Source organism: Ovis canadensis, chromosome 23 (assembly GCF_042477335.2).
Source record: "Ovis canadensis isolate MfBH-ARS-UI-01 breed Bighorn chromosome 23, ARS-UI_OviCan_v2, whole genome shotgun sequence".
In the NCBI taxonomy this organism is placed as follows: domain Eukaryota; kingdom Metazoa; phylum Chordata; class Mammalia; order Artiodactyla; family Bovidae; genus Ovis; species Ovis canadensis.
The window spans coordinates 20,976,600-20,994,687 of NC_091267.1; the positions used below are offsets into that span (position 1 = coordinate 20,976,600).

General features: G+C 40.4%; 1 protein-coding gene across 1 annotated transcript in view; it reads right to left on the reverse strand.

Annotated features, from left to right (window-relative positions):
• DOK6 (docking protein 6) overlaps positions 1 to 18,088 on the reverse strand; it is a 404,688-nt gene that overhangs the window by 137,552 nt on the left and 249,048 nt on the right. Inside the window, exon 5 of the mRNA XM_069569174.1 lies at positions 6,559 to 6,748. Within this exon, the coding sequence (XP_069425275.1) occupies positions 6,559 to 6,748 (190 nt within the window). The remainder of the gene's footprint in view (positions 1 to 6,558; positions 6,749 to 18,088) is intronic.

Genomic DNA, 18,088 nt, shown 5'->3' on the forward strand with positions numbered 1-18,088 from the left:
TGTTGTGGTGGATTCATGTCAATGTATGGCAAAACCAATACAGTATTGTAAAGTAAAATAAAGTAAAAATAAAAATTAAAAAAAAATAAAGTAAATGTTCTAAGAAAAAGGAAGGGGAGAGCAATCTTTCCCTGATTTTTAACAGAGAATGAAGCCTCTTAATTTTTAGGTTTTTTAAAAATGTTTTTGAGGAACTGCCATACTGCTTTCCATAGGGGCTCTACAAACCTTACATTCCCACCAATAGTGCCCAAGGTTTCCGAGTTTTCTACAACCACACCAACACATTGCTATTGTTGTGGTTATCATTATTTTGATTGTAGCCCTCCTACTTGTGTGAGGAGGCATCTCATCATAGTTTTAATTTGCATTTTACTGAAAGTTTCTTATAGGTGCTTTTAGGACTTTCTTTTCAGGTGCTATTGTCTGTCTGCATATCTTCTTTGGAGAAATGCTTACTTAAGTCATTTGTGCATTTTTTGTGTGTGTGTGTGTGTTGTTTGTTTTTTGTTGTTATGAACTTTTTGAAGTTCTCTCTATACTCCAGACATTAACCATTTATCAGATATGACTTGTAAATATTTTCTCCTGATTTACGAGTTGCCTCTTTACTCCATTGATATTGTCTTTTGATGCACAAATTCCTTAAATTGTTAATAAGTTCCAACTTGTCTGTTTTTTCCTTTGTTGCCTTTTTGTGTCATATTCAAGAAATCACTGCCCAATCCGAAGCTGTAAAGTTCTGCTCTACATTTTCTTAGAGGAGTTTTATAGTTTCAGATGTTAAATGTAGGTCTTCGATTTGTTTTGACTTAATGTTTGTGATACACAGTAGTGATGGGCCAACTTCATCCTTTTGCGTGTGGATATACAGTTTTTCCAATTATCTGTTGAAAGACTTTCACCATTGAATTTTAGCAGCCTTGCCAAAAATCATTTGAGCATACATGTGAAACTCTTCCCTTTTTTAAAATTTACTTTTAAATTAAAACATTTCCATCTAGCAGCATTCACTCTTTGTGCTAGACAGTTCTCTGGGGTTTGACAGATGTATAGAATGACGTATCCACCACCACCATCAGGATAAATATCAGTTCCGCCACCGCCCTGACATTGCCCTTCTGTCGTTCCCCTGCTTCTGCACAGCACCCCCTCCACGGCAATCACTAGTCTCCCTCCTGACCTCATAGCTCTATCCCCCATGTGCGTGGCATCATAGCGTACGCTGTTTGCTGGATCTGGCCTCTCACTTAGAACAAGGCATCTTTGATGCACTCATGGTGTATGTCATGCACTCCCTTTTGATGCTGAGTAGCTCTCTATAGGAGAAGGTGATGGCACCCCACTCCAGTACTCTTGCCTGGAAAATCCCACGGACAGAAGAGCCTGGTAGGCTGCGGTCCATGGGGTCGCAAAGAGTCGGACACGACTGAAGTGACTTGGCAGCAGCAGCAGCAGCAGCTCTCTATAGATTTATCATAGTTTGTTTACCCATTCAGTGAAGGATACTTGGTTTGTCCAGTTTTGGGCAATGATGAATAAAATGGCAACACTCATGTACAGATTTTGGTATGAGCATGTATTTTTATCTTTTGCGAGATAATACCAAGAAGTAGGAACCCGGATCAGATCTTCAGGCAATGTTGAGGTTTCTTTTAAAAACTTCAAAGTTTCTTTCCAAATCACTGTAGCACGCTACATTCCCACCAAAACTGTATGTGTTCCATCTGCTGTGCATCCTGTCTGCATTTGGTATTGTCAGATTTTCCTTTTTAACTTTAGCCACTATAATAGCTATGCAGTTGTATCTCATCATAGTTTTAATTTGCATTCCCCTAATGAATAATTAGAGAAGGAACTGGTAACCCACTCCAGTGGTTTTGCCTGGAGAATCCCAAGGACAGAGGAGTCTGGTGGGTTAGAGTCCATGGGGTCGCAAAAAATCAGACACAACAGAGCGACTAACATACACACACAGCAAAAAGTTAGGTTCGGCATCTTTTAGTGTGATTATTGATCAGTGAGATGTCTTTTTTGGTGAAGTATCTGCTTATATTTTTTGCCTGTTTTTAAAGCTGGGTTTCATTTTTTCTTATTTTTGACTTGGAAATTCTTTATATATTTTCGATACAAGTGCATTGTCTAATACGTGACTTCTGAATATCTTCTCTAGATCAGTGTCTGGACTTTCAGTCCCTTAAAAGTGTCTCTTGCAGAGACAAGTTTTTAATTTTGATGCAGTCTAATTTATCTTTTGTGGGGAGGGTAATCATGCTTTGGTATCCTATTTAAAAACTCTCTGCCTTACCTTTTATTATAACTGAGTGGTCATACATAACAGGAGGAGGGTTTCTCTCTGCATGACTGATGGAAAAGCTTTTTAAGGACTGAACAAGCCTCTGTGACATCAGGGAATCCTTGATTATAGCACACAGAGCATTTGCTTCCATTCACCATCTTCCTGTGGGAACTGTACTGCTTTTTATTTCCAATTATTAAAAATCTGTAACCAGATTGTTCCCAGGTTTCAGAGACAATACTATCAGAGTTAGTAAGACATATATTTTAAGCACCAATTGTTATATTAAGTGTTTTGCTGAATAGAGAGGTTATGTTTTGAACAATAATGTTATAAAAATTGATTTGGAGATCGTTTAATCTTGTTCTGCAGGCCTTTGAGCTCATCCTGACTTTTGCTTACAATACTTATAAGTTTCATTAAGTGGAAAAGCCCCATCAGCAAATTTAAAAAGTGCTTTTATCTTCTACAGGGTAAAACTGCACATTATCATGACTCCTGTGACATCCTCTGCAGGTCTGGATATCTTGTTTTGATTTTTTGATTAAATAAGCTTGCATGATAAACCAGGTTGCTTTCACTTTTAAAGTGCTCTTTTATGGTTAACTAGAAGGCAATGGCACCCTACTCCAGTACTCTTGCCTGGAAAATACCAGGGACAGAGGAGCCTGGTAGGCTGCAGTCCATGGAGTCGCAAAGAATCGGACATGACTGAGTGACTTCACTTTCACTTTTCACTTTCATGCATTGGAGAAGGAAATGGCAACCCACTCTAGTGTTCTTGCCTGGAGAATCCCAGGGACGGTGGAGCCTAGTGGGCTGCCATCCATGGAGTCACACAGAGTCGGACATGACTGAAGCGACTTGGCAGCAGCAGCATCACCAGCAGCAGCAGCAATTACTCTAAGCAGTCAGGAGGCTGTGACTTCCTCTCCCAGGCCATGCCCTCTGAGTGAGGGCAGTTCCCAGTGAAAACTCCCTGGTCCTCCTCTCCTGTCCTCACCTGCATGGGCGTATGAGTACAACTGTCGGGATGCGAGAGGTGTGTTCCTCCAGAAAGAATGATCTTGCTCCATTTCTACCATTCATGCTTATATTTTATTGGTACGGTAGAATTTAAAATGCATTTTTAAGAAAGCTCGTCAGTAGGGAGCCCAGAGCCTGGGCTCTACAAGAGAAGTCCTTGCAGTAAGCCCGTGCACTGCCGCTGAGGGTGTCCCCGCTCACCACAACCAGAGAAAATGCAGGCAGCAACAAAGACCCGGCGCGGCCAAGCAAATAAGCAAAGTTGTACAAGGCCTGTCAGTAGAAAAAAGGCTAGTTTGACACCCAGTTTTATCACTTTCCAGTACATGCGGTAGTACAAGTAAACGGCTAGAAACTGCCTCCAAATGCTGTGCTCTGTGCGGAGAGGCACAAAATAAAACACAGAAGATGGAGCTCTTGAGCTCAAGGTCTGCTGTGCTGACACCACAAAACTGACCTGCCAGGTTCTCCTTTAAACTGTCCCGTGTCATCACCCATGCCCCCCCACACCCCTTCTCCCAGTCCTGACTCGGGGAACTGGGTCGAACATGAACAAAACTTTCTGATCTTGGTTACCTTTAATAGGAGTGAGATCTTTTGGAGTTTACAAAATAGATGCACAGAACAATGGTCAATATTCCAAGGGCAAGGGACACCCAAAATGCAGAGAAGGAAGAACATACAAGTGAACAGTACCCACAAGGACAAACCTCTAAACATAAAGAAACAGAGGAGAAAAGAAAAAAAAATTAACAAGATATCCAAGTCCTCTCTTAAAATAGAATCATCTAAATCATCTTTTTAATGCCTGTAGTTATGGGGTCAAGAACGCTCTTTGCACCATTAGAGGGTGTGTGAATTGAAACTGCTTTGAAAGCAATTTGCTATACTGTGAAGAACCTATGGCTTTTGACCCAGGAATTCTGCTTTAAAAAGGCTCTGCTAAGAAAATAATCAGATATTTGTACATCTTTTCACAGATGGTCAGTGTGGCTTTATTTATAATAGTTCATTTTGGGAACACCCTAATGTTAAATTGATGACAGTACAGCGATATGTTCAGATACCATATGGTCACAAAAATCTTGACTTTATACGACTTTACAGAAGATTACTTCTCAATATAATATTAAATGAAAATACATTGATTTTAAAATACATTGGAAGGAAGTACAGCAAAATATTAAAAGCCATTTTCTCAAGATGCAGAAATAGTAAGTGATTGTAAGCTTTTCTTTCCAACTACTCCCTCAAAAGCCTGGCTTGACTTTTAAAATCAGACGATATAAAGTATTTTTTAAAAAATATTCATTTATTTCTTTGGCTGTGTCGGGTCTTAGCTGCCTCACCCAGGATCTTTGGTTATAGCGTGCTGGCTCTCTATCTGGCGCATGCAGTTGTGGCAATCAGGCTCAGCTGCCCATGACATGTGGGATCTTCATTCCCTGACCAGGCATCGAACCTGCACCCCCGGCCTGGCACGGAGGATTCTTAACCACCTGGTGGAGCTAGTGGTAAAGAACCCGCCTGCCAATGCAGAAGACAAGAGACGCGGGTTCAATCCCTGAGTCGGGAAGACCCTCTGGAGGAGGGCATTGCAACCCGCTCCAGTATTCTTGCCTGGAGAATCCCATGGACACAGGAACTTGGCAGGTTAAAGTCCATAGAGTCGCAAAGAGTTGGACACCACTGAAGGGACTTAGCATGCAGACCGCTAAGGAAGTCCCAATGTCAAGTATTAAAACATCTCAATACTAAGGAAAAAGGGAGACCTACAAGGAAAACGTAAAAAGTGCAAGGCCTGCCTCAGGTTACAAGAACAGACTTCTGCCCTTACTGTACCTACCTAGGAATCAAGGCCCGCTGTCGCGCACAGCTTCAAGGAGCACCCTCAAAGCTCCATCCAGAAATGCTCACAGCTCTCTCCCCTTCCTCGGCCTCATTCCTCCCAGGGGAAGTGTTTTGTTGTAAAAGTGACAAATGCTCACTGTCAAACCTCAAACAGTGTAAAAGTATATAAAATAAGAGTAAGTGCCCTCCTGCTTTCCCCCCACTTTTTTTTCCACGTTAAAAGCACTGAGGGACAATTTGCATGGAATGATGTGCACTGATACCAAGTAAACAGCTCCACGGCTCTCGACAAATGTCAGGATACAGGGCACGGCCACCCCCCACAGGTCCTGTGTGTTCCCTGGAGTCCATCCTCTCCCGACCCGAGGCAACCATTCATTTGCTTTCTGTCGCTATAAATCAGTTTTGTCTGTTGCACGGTTTCTTACCAATGTTACAACGACATTTTGGAGATTCATCTGTGCTGTGTGTGTCATGGTAGGTAGAACTCTGTTGCATAACTGCCTTCATTTGTCTACTCAGTCACATGGCGACCTCATAATTACCTTATAAGGCCACTGATTCATTTTTAGAATGTGATAAATCATATCCCCAAGTGTGAATACATTAGACACTTCTGATATAGAATCCCCAAACCTAAGTCTTATCTTGGATGAGTGACAACAATATCACAAAGGGGTCACAACATAATGACTTGATACAGTTGATTGAAGCTCATGTCTAAATCCATATCTGTGAATAATGATTGTGAAGCAAGCATTTATTTTAGACATTTATGGATTCCGACCATATGCTGTGATCAAGAAATCAGTGTATCTGTCTTGACATACTACATTTAAAATCTGAGTCACACATTCCATAAATTATGGATTTGCCAACTTTCTTTTCAGTCATTCTGAATTAATATCAATATTTATACTTGACTAATGCTATTAACATAAACATCTGGATAAATGAATATTGCATTAAATTATCTCAAACCTAAAAAGTAATATTTAAGCAATTTTATATAAGACTCCTTTCAACATTTTTTCCTTAAAAAAAAAATCCACAAAAGTAATGCCAGTAAGGACATGTTGACTTTTATGGAAATCCTACTGCACCAAAAATATAGAAGGATGCACCCAAAATCTCACAAATATACTTCAAGATAAAAAATAATTATGAAACTACTTTGATGCCAGCACAAAAGACTGAAGTTATTTTGAATGGGGTAATTAACCTGCCATAGAATTAACACAGTTTCATCCAGATTATCAACAAGGATCTAAAGAAATTATACTTTTGGTGACCTCTAACCTTTACGAAAACAACCATCTATCTGAGCACAGAACCTTGGTCCCAGGCGCCCCCTGCATGTTGCTTCTGCCCTCAGAGCTTACCTGCCCGACTCAAATGTGAACCACGTCGAGTCCCGCCCATATCTCCTCAGTGAGCTGAGGGGCCACATCACCAGCTTGACCTTGGCATTGTGGATATCCCAGAGATAGATATTCTCGTGTGTGATCTGCATTGTGCATTCGCCATAAATGTCCAGATTTGGTGTAGGCATAAGGTACACATTGAATCGTTCTGCAAAGAAACAAGGGATGGAGGCAATGAAGTGAAAAGAGGTGTGACTTTTACGGCAGCACTATGTTAACCTGTATACCTACCTACAGCCTGCAAAAAGGGTCACTGTGTTCCTTGGTGACACCCATACACATTGTGAAACTCTCTTTTTCCATTTTGTGGGAAAAGGGGTTGATGCATTCTTCATCATTCAGTCATTCACTCATTCTTCAACTTCTTGTGGCTTGTATCCTGTCTGTGTGTGTGTGTGTGTGTGTGTGTGTGTGCGCGTGCGCATGTGCTCAGTTGTGCCTAACTCTGAGACGCCATGGACTGTAGCCCACCATGCTCCTCTGTCCATGGGATTTCCTGGGCAAGAATACTGGAATTGCCATTTCCTTTTCCATGCATCCTCTATGGTGTGGATTAAATGGTTAAATTGTACCATGGGAACATAAGGGCAAAAAGCTAATTGGAGTCTCTGCCCAAATGGTGTTACTGTCTGCTTCTTCACACAATCTTAAGTGGATGTCATATAAACAACTCCAGGGAGGAATGCCTTATCTAATTTACACAAGAACTTACTCAATTTTACCTCTGTGGCATGAAGTGTTTAATGCCCACTCAGATTGACTCTCCAAGCACAGAGTACTCATGATCAAATTCAGCATATGATAAATGCAGATATTCGTGACTGCCTTCTGCAGAACTTCAGCCATTGTTCCAGTAAGCAAAATAAAACCACATAAATGCTTTCATTCCTGGATATTTTGTAGTTGAAAATCTATTAGGCAATGATTCCAAACCCTTTATAAATGTCTATGTATGTCAAATGCCATTGCAAAATTCTGCAGCCCTCAATTCCCATTTAAATGCATTAGAATATACTTTATTTTGAAAGATAAGGCCAGTTGGTAAGTTCCAGGAAGTAAAGAATTTGGTATGACCTACAAAGGGTCTTTATAAAATATCCCTAATTCCTAGCACCTTATCTTTGGTATGCACCAAAATGTTAACTAATAAATTAAGTGAAATAAACATATCCCAAGAAGAAGTAAATATATCCTTGTCAATCTTAAAAAAAATCAACTCTGACTATTCATTGAAAAGACTGATGCTGACCAGGAAGCTCCAATACTTTGGCCACCTGATGCAAAGAGCTGACTCCTTGGAAAAGATCTTGATGCTGGGAAAGACTGAAGGCAGGAGGGGAAGGGGCAACAGAAGATGAGATGGTTGAATGGTATCACCGGCTCAATGGACATGCATTTGAGCAAACTCAGGGAGATATAGAAAGTCAGGGAAGCCTGGCATGCTGTAGTCCATGGGGTCTCAAAGAGCGGACATGACTTAGTGACTGAGTAACAATATGACGAATATCAGGACTTCCCAGGTGGCTCAGTGGTAAAGAATCTGCCTGCCAATGCAGGAGACGCAGGTTCGATCTCTGGATTGGGAAGATCCCCTGGAATAGGAAATGGCAACTCACTTCAACATTCTTGCCTGGGAAATTCCATGGACAGAGGAGCCTGGCAGGCTACAGTCCTTGGAGTCTCAAAGAGTCAGACAGGACTGAGCGACTAAAAAACAATGAATATGGGCTGCAAGAATTGAGGAATTACAAAAAAATGAGTCATGACAACAGAAAGTTTAAGAATTACTAGCAGATACATCTTCGTGAGTTTTAACTTAATTGTGAACAGTGCTTTAAAGGCAGAGCTGTCGCATGAATTATTTGGAGAGGCATAATCGTGCAGCTGCAGTTGGTCAAGGACTGAGATATTTTCAAATATGCTACCATCCATCAGAATGTTACAGTCTTAGACACTATATATTTGCTGGTCCTGAGCTGCAACTCAGGTGGTTGTAGTGGCCGTGCAGGCACAGGAGGGCCTAGAGGAGCTATCCCACGTTGAAGGTCAGGAAGGGCAGGGTGAGGAGATACCCTTCATCCAAGGTAAGGAGGAGCAGCCACGCCTTGCTGGAGCAGCCATGAAGAGATACCCTATGCCCAAGGTAAGAAAAACCCAAGGAAGATGGTAGGTGTTGCAAGAGGGCATCAGAGGGCAGACACCCTGAAACCATACTACAGAAAACTAGTCAATCTAATCACACTAGGACCACAGCCTTGCCTAACTCAATGAAACTAAGCCATGCCCACGGGGCAACCCAAGACAGGCGGGTTATGGTGGAGTGGTCTGACGGAAAGTGGTCCACTGGAGAAGGGAATGGCAAACCACTTCAGTATTCTTGCCTTGAGAACCCCATGAATAGTGAAGACGCAAAATGATAGGATACTGAAATAGGAACTCCCCAGGTCAGTAGCTGCCCAACATGCTACTGGAGATCAGTGGAGAAATAACTTCAGAAAGAACGAAGGGATGGAGCCAAAGCAAAAACAATACCCAATGGTGGATGTGACTGGTGATAAAAGCAAGGTCCGATGCTGTAAAGAGCAATATTGCATAGGAACCTGGAATGTCAGGTCCATGAATCAACGCAAATTGGAAGTGGTCAAACAAGAGATGGCAAGTATGAAGGTCGACATTCCAGAAAGCAAACTAAAATGAACCGGAATGGGTGAATTTAACTCAGATGATCATTATATGTACTACTGCAGGCATGAATCCCTCAGAAGAAATGGTGTAGCCATTATGGTCAACAAAAGAGTCTGAAACGAAGTACTTGGATGCAATGCCAAAAACGACAGAATGATCTCTGTTCGTTTCCAAAGCAAACTATTCAATATCACAGTAATCTAAGTCTATGCCCCAACCAGTAACACTGAAGAAGCTGAAGTTGAACGGTTCTATGAAGACCTACAAGACATTTTAGAACTAACACCCAAAAAAGTTGTCCCTTTCATTATAGAGGACAGGAATGCCAAAGTAGGAAGTCAAGAAACACTAGGAGTAACAGGCAGATTTGGCCTTGGAATGCGGAATGAAGCAGAGCAAAGACTAATAGAATTTTGCCAAGAAAATGCACTGGCCATATCAAACACCCTCTTCCAACAACACAAGAGAAGACTCTACACATGGACATCACCAGATGCTCAACACCGAAATCAGATGGATTATATTCTTTGCAGCCAAAGATGGGGAAGCTCTATACAGTCAACAAAAACAAGACCAGGAGCTGACTGTGGCTCAGATCATGAACTCCTTATTACCAAATTCAGACTTAAATTGAAGAAAGTAGGGAAAGCCGCTAGACCATTCAGGTATGACCTAAATCAAATCCCTTATAATTGTACAGTGGAAGTGAGAAATAGATTTAAGGGCCTAGATCTGATAGATAGAGTGCCTGATGAACTATGGAATGAGGTTCGTGACATTGTACAGGAGACAGGGATCAAGACCATCCCCATGGAAAAGAAATGCAAAAAAGCAAAATGGCTGTCTGGGGAGGCCTTACAACTAGCTGTGAAAAGAAGAGAGGTAAAAAGCAAAGGAGAAAAGGAAAGATATAAGCATCTGAATGCAGAGTTCCAAAGAATAGCAAGAAGAGATAAGAAAGCCTTCTTCAGCAATCAATGCAAAGAAATAGAGGAAAAGAACAGAATGGGAAAGACTAAGTTTTCTCTTCAAGCAAATTAGAGATACCAAGGGAACATTTCATGCAAAGATGGGCTCAATAAAGGACAGAAATGGTATGGACCTAACAGAAGCAGAAGACATTAAGAAGAGGTGGCAAGAATACACTGAAGAACTGTACAAAAAAGATCTTCACGACCCAGATAATCATGATGATGTGATCACTCATCTAGAGCCAGACATCCTGGAATGTGAAGTCAAGTGGGCCTTACAAAGCATCACTACGAACAAAGCTAGTGGAGGTGATGAAATTCCAGTGGAGCTGTTCCAAATCCTGAAAGATGATGCTGTGAAAGTGCTGCACTCAATACGCCAGCAAATTTGGAAAACTCAGCAGTGGCCACAGGACTGGAAAAGGTCAGTTTTCATTTCAATCCCAAAGAAAGGCAATGCCAAAGAATGCTCAAACTACCACACAATTGCACTCATCTCACATGCTAGTACACTCCAGTACTCTTGCCTGGAAAATCCCATGGATGGAGGAGCCTGGTAAGCTGCAGTCCATGGGGTCGCTAAGAGTCGGACACAACTGAGAGACTTCACTTTCACTTTTCACTTTCATGCAATGGAGAAGGAAATGGCAACCCACTCCAGCGTTCTTGCCTGGAGAATCCCAGGAATGGTGGAGCCTGATGGGCTGCCATCTATTGGGTCGCACAGAGTTGGACACGACTGAAGCGACTTAGTAGCAGCAGCAGCAGCACATGCTAGTAAAGTAATGCTCAAAATTCTCCAAGCCAGGCTTCAGCAATATGTGAACCGTGAACTTCCTGATGTTCAAGCTGGTTTTAGAAAAGGCAGAGGAACCAGAGATCAAGTTGCCAACATCCGCTGGATCATCGAAAAAGCAAGAGAATTCCAGAAAAACATCTGTTTCTGCTTTATTGACTATGCCAAAGCCTGTGACTGTGTGGATCACATTAAACTGTGGAAAATTCTGAAAAGGAGATGGGAATACCAGACCACCTGACTGCCTCTTGAGAAATCTGTATGCAGGTCAGGAAGCAACAGTTAGAAATGGACATGAAACAACAGACTGGTTCCAAATAGGAAAAGGAGTACGTCAAGGCTGTATACTGTCACCCTGCTTATTTAACTTCTATGCAGGGTACATCATGAGAAACGATGGACTGGAAGAAACACAAGCTGGAATCAAGATTGCCGGGAGAAATATCAATAACCTCAGATATGCAGATGACACCACCCTTATGGCAGAAAGTGAAGAGGAACTAAAAGGCCTCTTGATGAAAGTGAAAGTGGAGAGTGAAAAAGTTGGCTTAAAGCTCAACATTCAGAAAACTAAGATCATGGCGTCTGATCCCTTCACTTCATGGCAAATAGATGGGGAACAGTGGAAACAGTGTCAGACTTTATTTTTTTGGGCTCCAAAATCACTGCAGATGGTGACGAGCCATGAAATTAAAAGACGCTTACTCCTTGGAAGAAAAGTTACGACCAACCTAGATAGTATATTCAAAAGCAGAGACATTACTTTGCCAACTAAGGTCCATCTAGTCAAGGCTATGGTTTTTCCAGTGGTCATGTAAGATGTGAGAGTTGGACTGTGAAGAAATCTGAGTGCTGAAAAATTGATGCTTTTGAACTGTGGTGTTGAAGAAGACTCTTGAGAGTCCCTTGGACTGCAAGGAGATCCAACCTGTCCATTCTGAAGGAGATCAGCCCTGGTATTTCTTTGGAAGGAATGATGCTAAAGCTGAAACTCCAGTACTTTGGCCACCTCATGCGAAGAGCTGACTCATTGGAGAAGTCTCTGATGCTGGGAGGGATTGGGGACAGGAGGAGAAAGGGACGACAGAGGATGAGATGGCTGGATGGCATCACCGACTCGATGTACGTGAGTCTGGGTGAACTCCGGGAGTTGGTGATGGACACGGAGGACTGGTGTGCTGCGATTCATGGGGTCGCAAAGAGTCGGACACGACTGAGCGACTGAACTGAACTGAACTGAACTGAGCTGCAACTGTCTATATAATGGAAAGAATTGTTACGGTTGCAGGTATTTTGTAAAGCAAAGATTTTCTGATGCCAAGTTGGTTACGTTAAACTTAAGCACAATAGTTTGAAATTTAGTAACCATATGGACACTATTTATGTTCAGTGTCTAAATATTTTGGGACCAAAAATAATGATTCAATATTTTACCTAGATTGTTGACCCATGAAAGTATTATAGATATAGATTTCATATAATAATTATTTCAAATAATTACAGTTATTTCCTAAAGAAAAAGGCACAATGAGGTATGTTGTATAGCTGAGAAATGAAGAAAGGACACTGTCCTATCAGTTATCTTCAATGAAAGCCTGTATCTGTAGCTCCATGTTGCTACTGTTGTTCAGTCACTAAGTCATGCCTGACTCTTCACGACCTCATGGACTGCAGCATGCCAGGCTTCCTTGTCTTCCACTTTCTCCTGAGCTTTTCTCAAATTCATGTCCATTGAGTTAGTGACATCATCTAACTATCTCATCCTCAGTTGTCCCCTTCTCCTTTTGCCTTCAGTCTTTCCCAGCATCAGGGTCTTCTCCAATGAGTCAGTTTTTCGCATCAGGTGGCCAAAGTATTGGAGCTTCTGCTTCAGCATCAGTCCTTCCAATGAATATTTAGGACTAATTTCCTTTAGAATTGACTGGTTTGATCTCCTTGCTGTCCAAGGGACTCTCATGAGAGTCTTCTCCAACATCACAATTTGAAAGCATCAGTTCTTTGGTGCTCAGCCTTCTTTATGGTCCAGCTCTCACATCCATATATGACTACTGGAAAAACCATAGGTTTGACTAGACAGACCTTTGTCAGCAAAGTGATGTCTCTGTTTTTTAATATGCTCTCTAGTTTTGCATAGCTTTTCTTCCAAGGAGCAAGTAAGTGTCTTAAATTCATGGCTGCAGTCACCGTCTGCAGTGACTTTGGAGCCCTATAAAATAAAATAAAATCTGCCACTGTTTCCATTCTTTTTTCCCATCTATTTGCCATGAAATGATGGGATGAGATGCCATGATCTTAGTTTTCTGAATCCTGAGTTTCAAGCCAACTTTTTCATTAATGATATCTGTCTGCAATTTTTTTATATTGACTTTTTCTGGCTTCAGTATCTGGTTATAGTGGCTTCATAAAAAGAATTGTGAAATAATCCCTCCTCTTCTGCTTTCTGAAAAAGTTTGCATAGGACTAACATTATTTCTCTTTTAAACAGAATTCAAGAGTGCACAGTACGTGACTGGAGTTTGAGTATGGGATGTTGTACATTTTTCATTTTAATTTCTTGAATGGATACAGGGATCTTTAGGTTTTCTATTTTTTTCTTGAATCGTTTGGGTAATTTGAATCTCTATTAAGCAATAACAGTTTTATTTACAAAGTCTATAATCAGAGATAATATTTTCAATTTTTCTTTTATGGCAGATGGAAATTAAAAACATTTTTCCCCATTTTCTGCTCTGATTTTAAGATTTATTATAATCTGAGCTCTGAGAATGTTATTACTACAATTAGGATTTTAAACTATGCTGAAAGAAAAATGCAGAACTTTACAAAATATATTTTAAAAGTGAAAGGCTGAAAATTAACGATCTAAACATCTACCTAAAAGATTCGAAAAAGAATCCTGCAATTAAACTCAAAATGGCGGAGCAACTAACAGTGATTAGACATAGTGAGTGAGAGCATTTTAAATTATACTGAAAAAAGTTTTAATAAATAAGTTACCATCTGATGATGCCAATTAAGAGGGAAAAAAGCCATAAAGAACCCACAGGAAGTATAAAAGGAGCTATCACTACAGTATAGACAGATATTAAGAAGGTAATACAAGGATGTTGTTATTAAATTTATGTCAGTAATTTTGAAACTTTGTAAGAAATCCAAGAAACTTTGTAAGAAATCATCCAATCATTTTAGGAATGATTTTCCTAAAATCATTGGTAGATGTTCTGAAGCTAATTATAATCAATAGTTTATTACCCTGAGTTTTCAAACTTTAGTGCATATTAGGGCTCCTGGGGTTATCAAAATAACAGACATCTGGCCCCACATCCCAGAGATATTTACTTTAAAGGTGTGGGGCCCAGAATTCTGTTTAATGCACACTTGATGTGAATGAATTGAAGACATTCAGAATATGCTAGAGAAATACTGTCTTTCCTGGTGGACGTTGTGCTACTTGCTTTCAGTTCAGTTCAGTTCAGTTCAGTCGCTCAGCCATGTCCGACTCTGCGACCCCAAGAAGCACAGCACGCCAGCCCTCCCTGTCCATCACCAACTCCCGGAGTTCACTCAAACTCACGTCCATCGAGTCAGTGATGCCATCCAGCCATCTCATCCTCTGTCGTCCCCTTCTCCTCCGGCCCCCAATCCCTCCCAGCATCAGAGACTTTTCCAATGAGTTAACTCTTCGCATGAGGTGGCCAAAGTGTTGGAGTTTCAGTTTTAGCATCAGTCCTTCCAATGAACACCCAGGACTGATCTCCTTTAGGATGAACTGGTTGGATCTCCTTGCAGTCCAAGGGACTCTCAAGAGTCTTCTCCAGTACCACAGTTCAAAAGCATCAATTCTTTGGTGCTTAGCTTTCTTCACAGTCCAACTCTCACATCCATACATGACCATAGGAAAAACCATAGCCTTGACTAGACGGACCTTTGTTGGCAAAGTAATGTTTTTGCCTTTGAATATGCTATCTAGGTTGGTCATAACTTTTCTTCCAAGGAGTAAGCGTCTTTTAATTTCATGGCTGCAATCACCATCTGCAGTGATTTTGGAGCCCCCAAAAATAAAGTCTGACACTGTTTCCTCTGTTCCCCATCTATTTGCCATGAAGTGATGGGACCGGATGCCATGATCTTAGTTTTCTGAATGTTGAGCTTTAAGCCAACTTTTTCGCTCTCCTCTTTCACTTTCATCAAGAGGCTTTTTAGTCCCTCTTCAACTTTCTGCCATTAGAGTGGTGTCATCTGCATATCTGAGGGTATTGATATTTCTCCCGGCAATCTTGATTCCAGCTTGTGTTTCTTCCAGTCCAGCGTTTCTCATGATGTACTCTGCATATAAGTTAAATAAGCAGGGTGACAATATACAGTCTTGACGGACTCCTTTACTATTTGGAGCCAGTCTGTTGTTCCATGTCCGTTTCTAACTGTTGCTTCTTGACCTGCATATAGGTTTCTCAAGAAGCAGGTCAGGTGGTCTGGTATTCCCATCTCTTTAAGAATTTTCCACAGTTTATTGTGATCCACACAGTCAAAGGCTTTGGCATAGTCAATAAAGCAGAAATAGATGTTTTTCTGGAATTCTCTTGCTTTTTTGATGATCCAGCGGATGTTGGCAACTTGATCTCTGGTTCCTCTGCCTTTTCTAAAACCAGCTTGAACATTTGGAAGTTCACGATTCACGTATTGTTGAAGCGTGGCTTGGAGAATTTTGAGCATTAGTTTACTAGCGTGTGAGATGAGTGAAACTGTTTTGCACGTGGTATTTAATCCTTACTACCATCCTGTGGGATGTGTACCAACAGTATCATCCTCAAGGGCAGGAATTTGAGATTTAGAGCACTTTAGTCCCTTGACCCTGGCCCCAGAGCCCATGAGAAGTGGACACTTATGTTCCTCAGGCTAAGGGTCTGACTTTCAAGCTTTACACTATAGTTTTACTGTAGCAGGAAAAGAACAAATCATCAAAAGTTGGATATATCCAAAATGACATTAGTGAACACTGAGATTTCTTTTCTCTTTGTGTGTGTGTGTATGTTTGTGCTTGTTTTCTGTGAAATGAGGAGTCATTTAACTTGGTTTTTCATCACAGTTCCATCTATCCATCTTTCTTTGTGTGAACCAAGAGCACAGCATACCTATGGCTGTTTCACATTGATGTATGGCAGAAACCAACACAGCATTGTAAAGCAGTCATCCTCCAATTAAAAATAAATTAACTACAGGTTTTGGGTTGTTGTGTTTTCATTTTCATTAGTTTCTATGCATATTTTGATTTCTTTTTTGATTTCTTCTGTGATTTGTTGGTTATTCAGAAGTGTGTTGTTCATCCTCCATATGTAGGAATTTTTAATAGTTAATAGCAATACAGGCATACCTCAAGAAACAAGAAAAAAGTCAAATAAATAACCTAACTCTACAACTAAAGCAACTAGAAAAGGAAGAGTTGGAGAACCCCAGAGTTAGTAGATGGAAAGAAATCTTAAAAATTAGGACAGAAATAAATGCAAAAGAAACAAAAGAGACCATAGCAAAAATCAACAAAGCCAAAAGCTGGTTCTTTGAAAGGATAAATAAAATTGACAAACCATTAGCCAGACTCATCAAGAAGCAAAGAGAGAAAAATCAAATCAATAAAATTAGAAATGAAAATGGAGAGATCACAACAGACAACACAGAAATACAAAGGATCATAAGAGACTACTATCAGCAGTTGTATGCCAATAAAATGGACAACGTGGAAGAAATGGACAAATTCTTAGAAAAGTACAATTTTCCAAAACTGAACCAGGAAGAAACAGAAAATCTTAACAGACCCATCACAAGCACGGAAATTGAAACTGTAATCAGAAATCTTCCAGCAAACAAAAGCCCAGGTCCAGACGGCTTCACAGCTGAATTCTACCAAAAATTTTGAGAAGAGCTAACACCTATCCTCCTCAAACTCTTCCAGAAAATTGCAGAGGAAGGTAAACTTCCAAACTCATTCTATGAGGCCACCATCACCCTAATACCAAAACCTGACAAAGATGTCACAAAAAAAGAAAACTACAGGCCAATATCACTGATAAACATAGATGCAAAAATCCTCAACAAAATCTAGCAATCAGAATCCAACAACACATTAAAAAGATCATACACCATGACCAAGTGGGCTTTATCCCAGGGATGCAAGGATTCTTCAATATCCGCAAATCAATCAATGTAATTCACCACATTAACAAATTGAAAAATAAAAACTATATGATTATCTCAATAGATGCAGAGAAGGCCTTTGACAAAATTCAACATCCTTTTATGATAAAAACTCTCCAGAAAGCAGGAATAGAAGGAACATACCTCAACATAATAAAAGCTATCTATGACAAACCCACAGCAAACATTATCCTCAATGGTGAAAAATTGAAAGCATTTCCCCTAAAGTCAGGAACAAGACAAGGGTGTCCACTTTCACCGCTACTATTCAACATAGTTCTGGAAGTTTTGGCCACAGCAATCAGAGCAGAAAAAGAAATAAAAGGAATCCAAATTGGAAAAGAAGAAGTAAAACTCTCACTCTTTGCAGATGACATGATCCTCTACATGGAAAACCCTAAAGACTCCACCAGAAAATTACTAGAGCTCATCAATGAATATAGTAAAGTTGCAGGATATAAAATCAACACACAGAAATCCCTTGCATTCCTATACACGAATAATGAGAAAGTAGAAAAAGAAATTAAGGAAACAATTCCATTCTCCATTGCAACGAAAAGAATAAAATACTTAGAAATATATCTACCTAAAGAAACTAAAGACATATATATAGAAAACTATAAAACACTGATGAAAGAAATCAAAGAGGGCACTAATAGATGGAGAAATATACCATGTTCATGGATCAGAAGAATCAATATAGTGAAAATGAGTATACTACCCAAAGCAATTTACAAATTCAATGCAATCCCTATCAAGCTATCAGCCACATTTTTCACAGAACTAGAACAAATAATTTCAAGATTTGTATGGAAATACAAAAAACCTCGAATAGCCAAAGCAATCT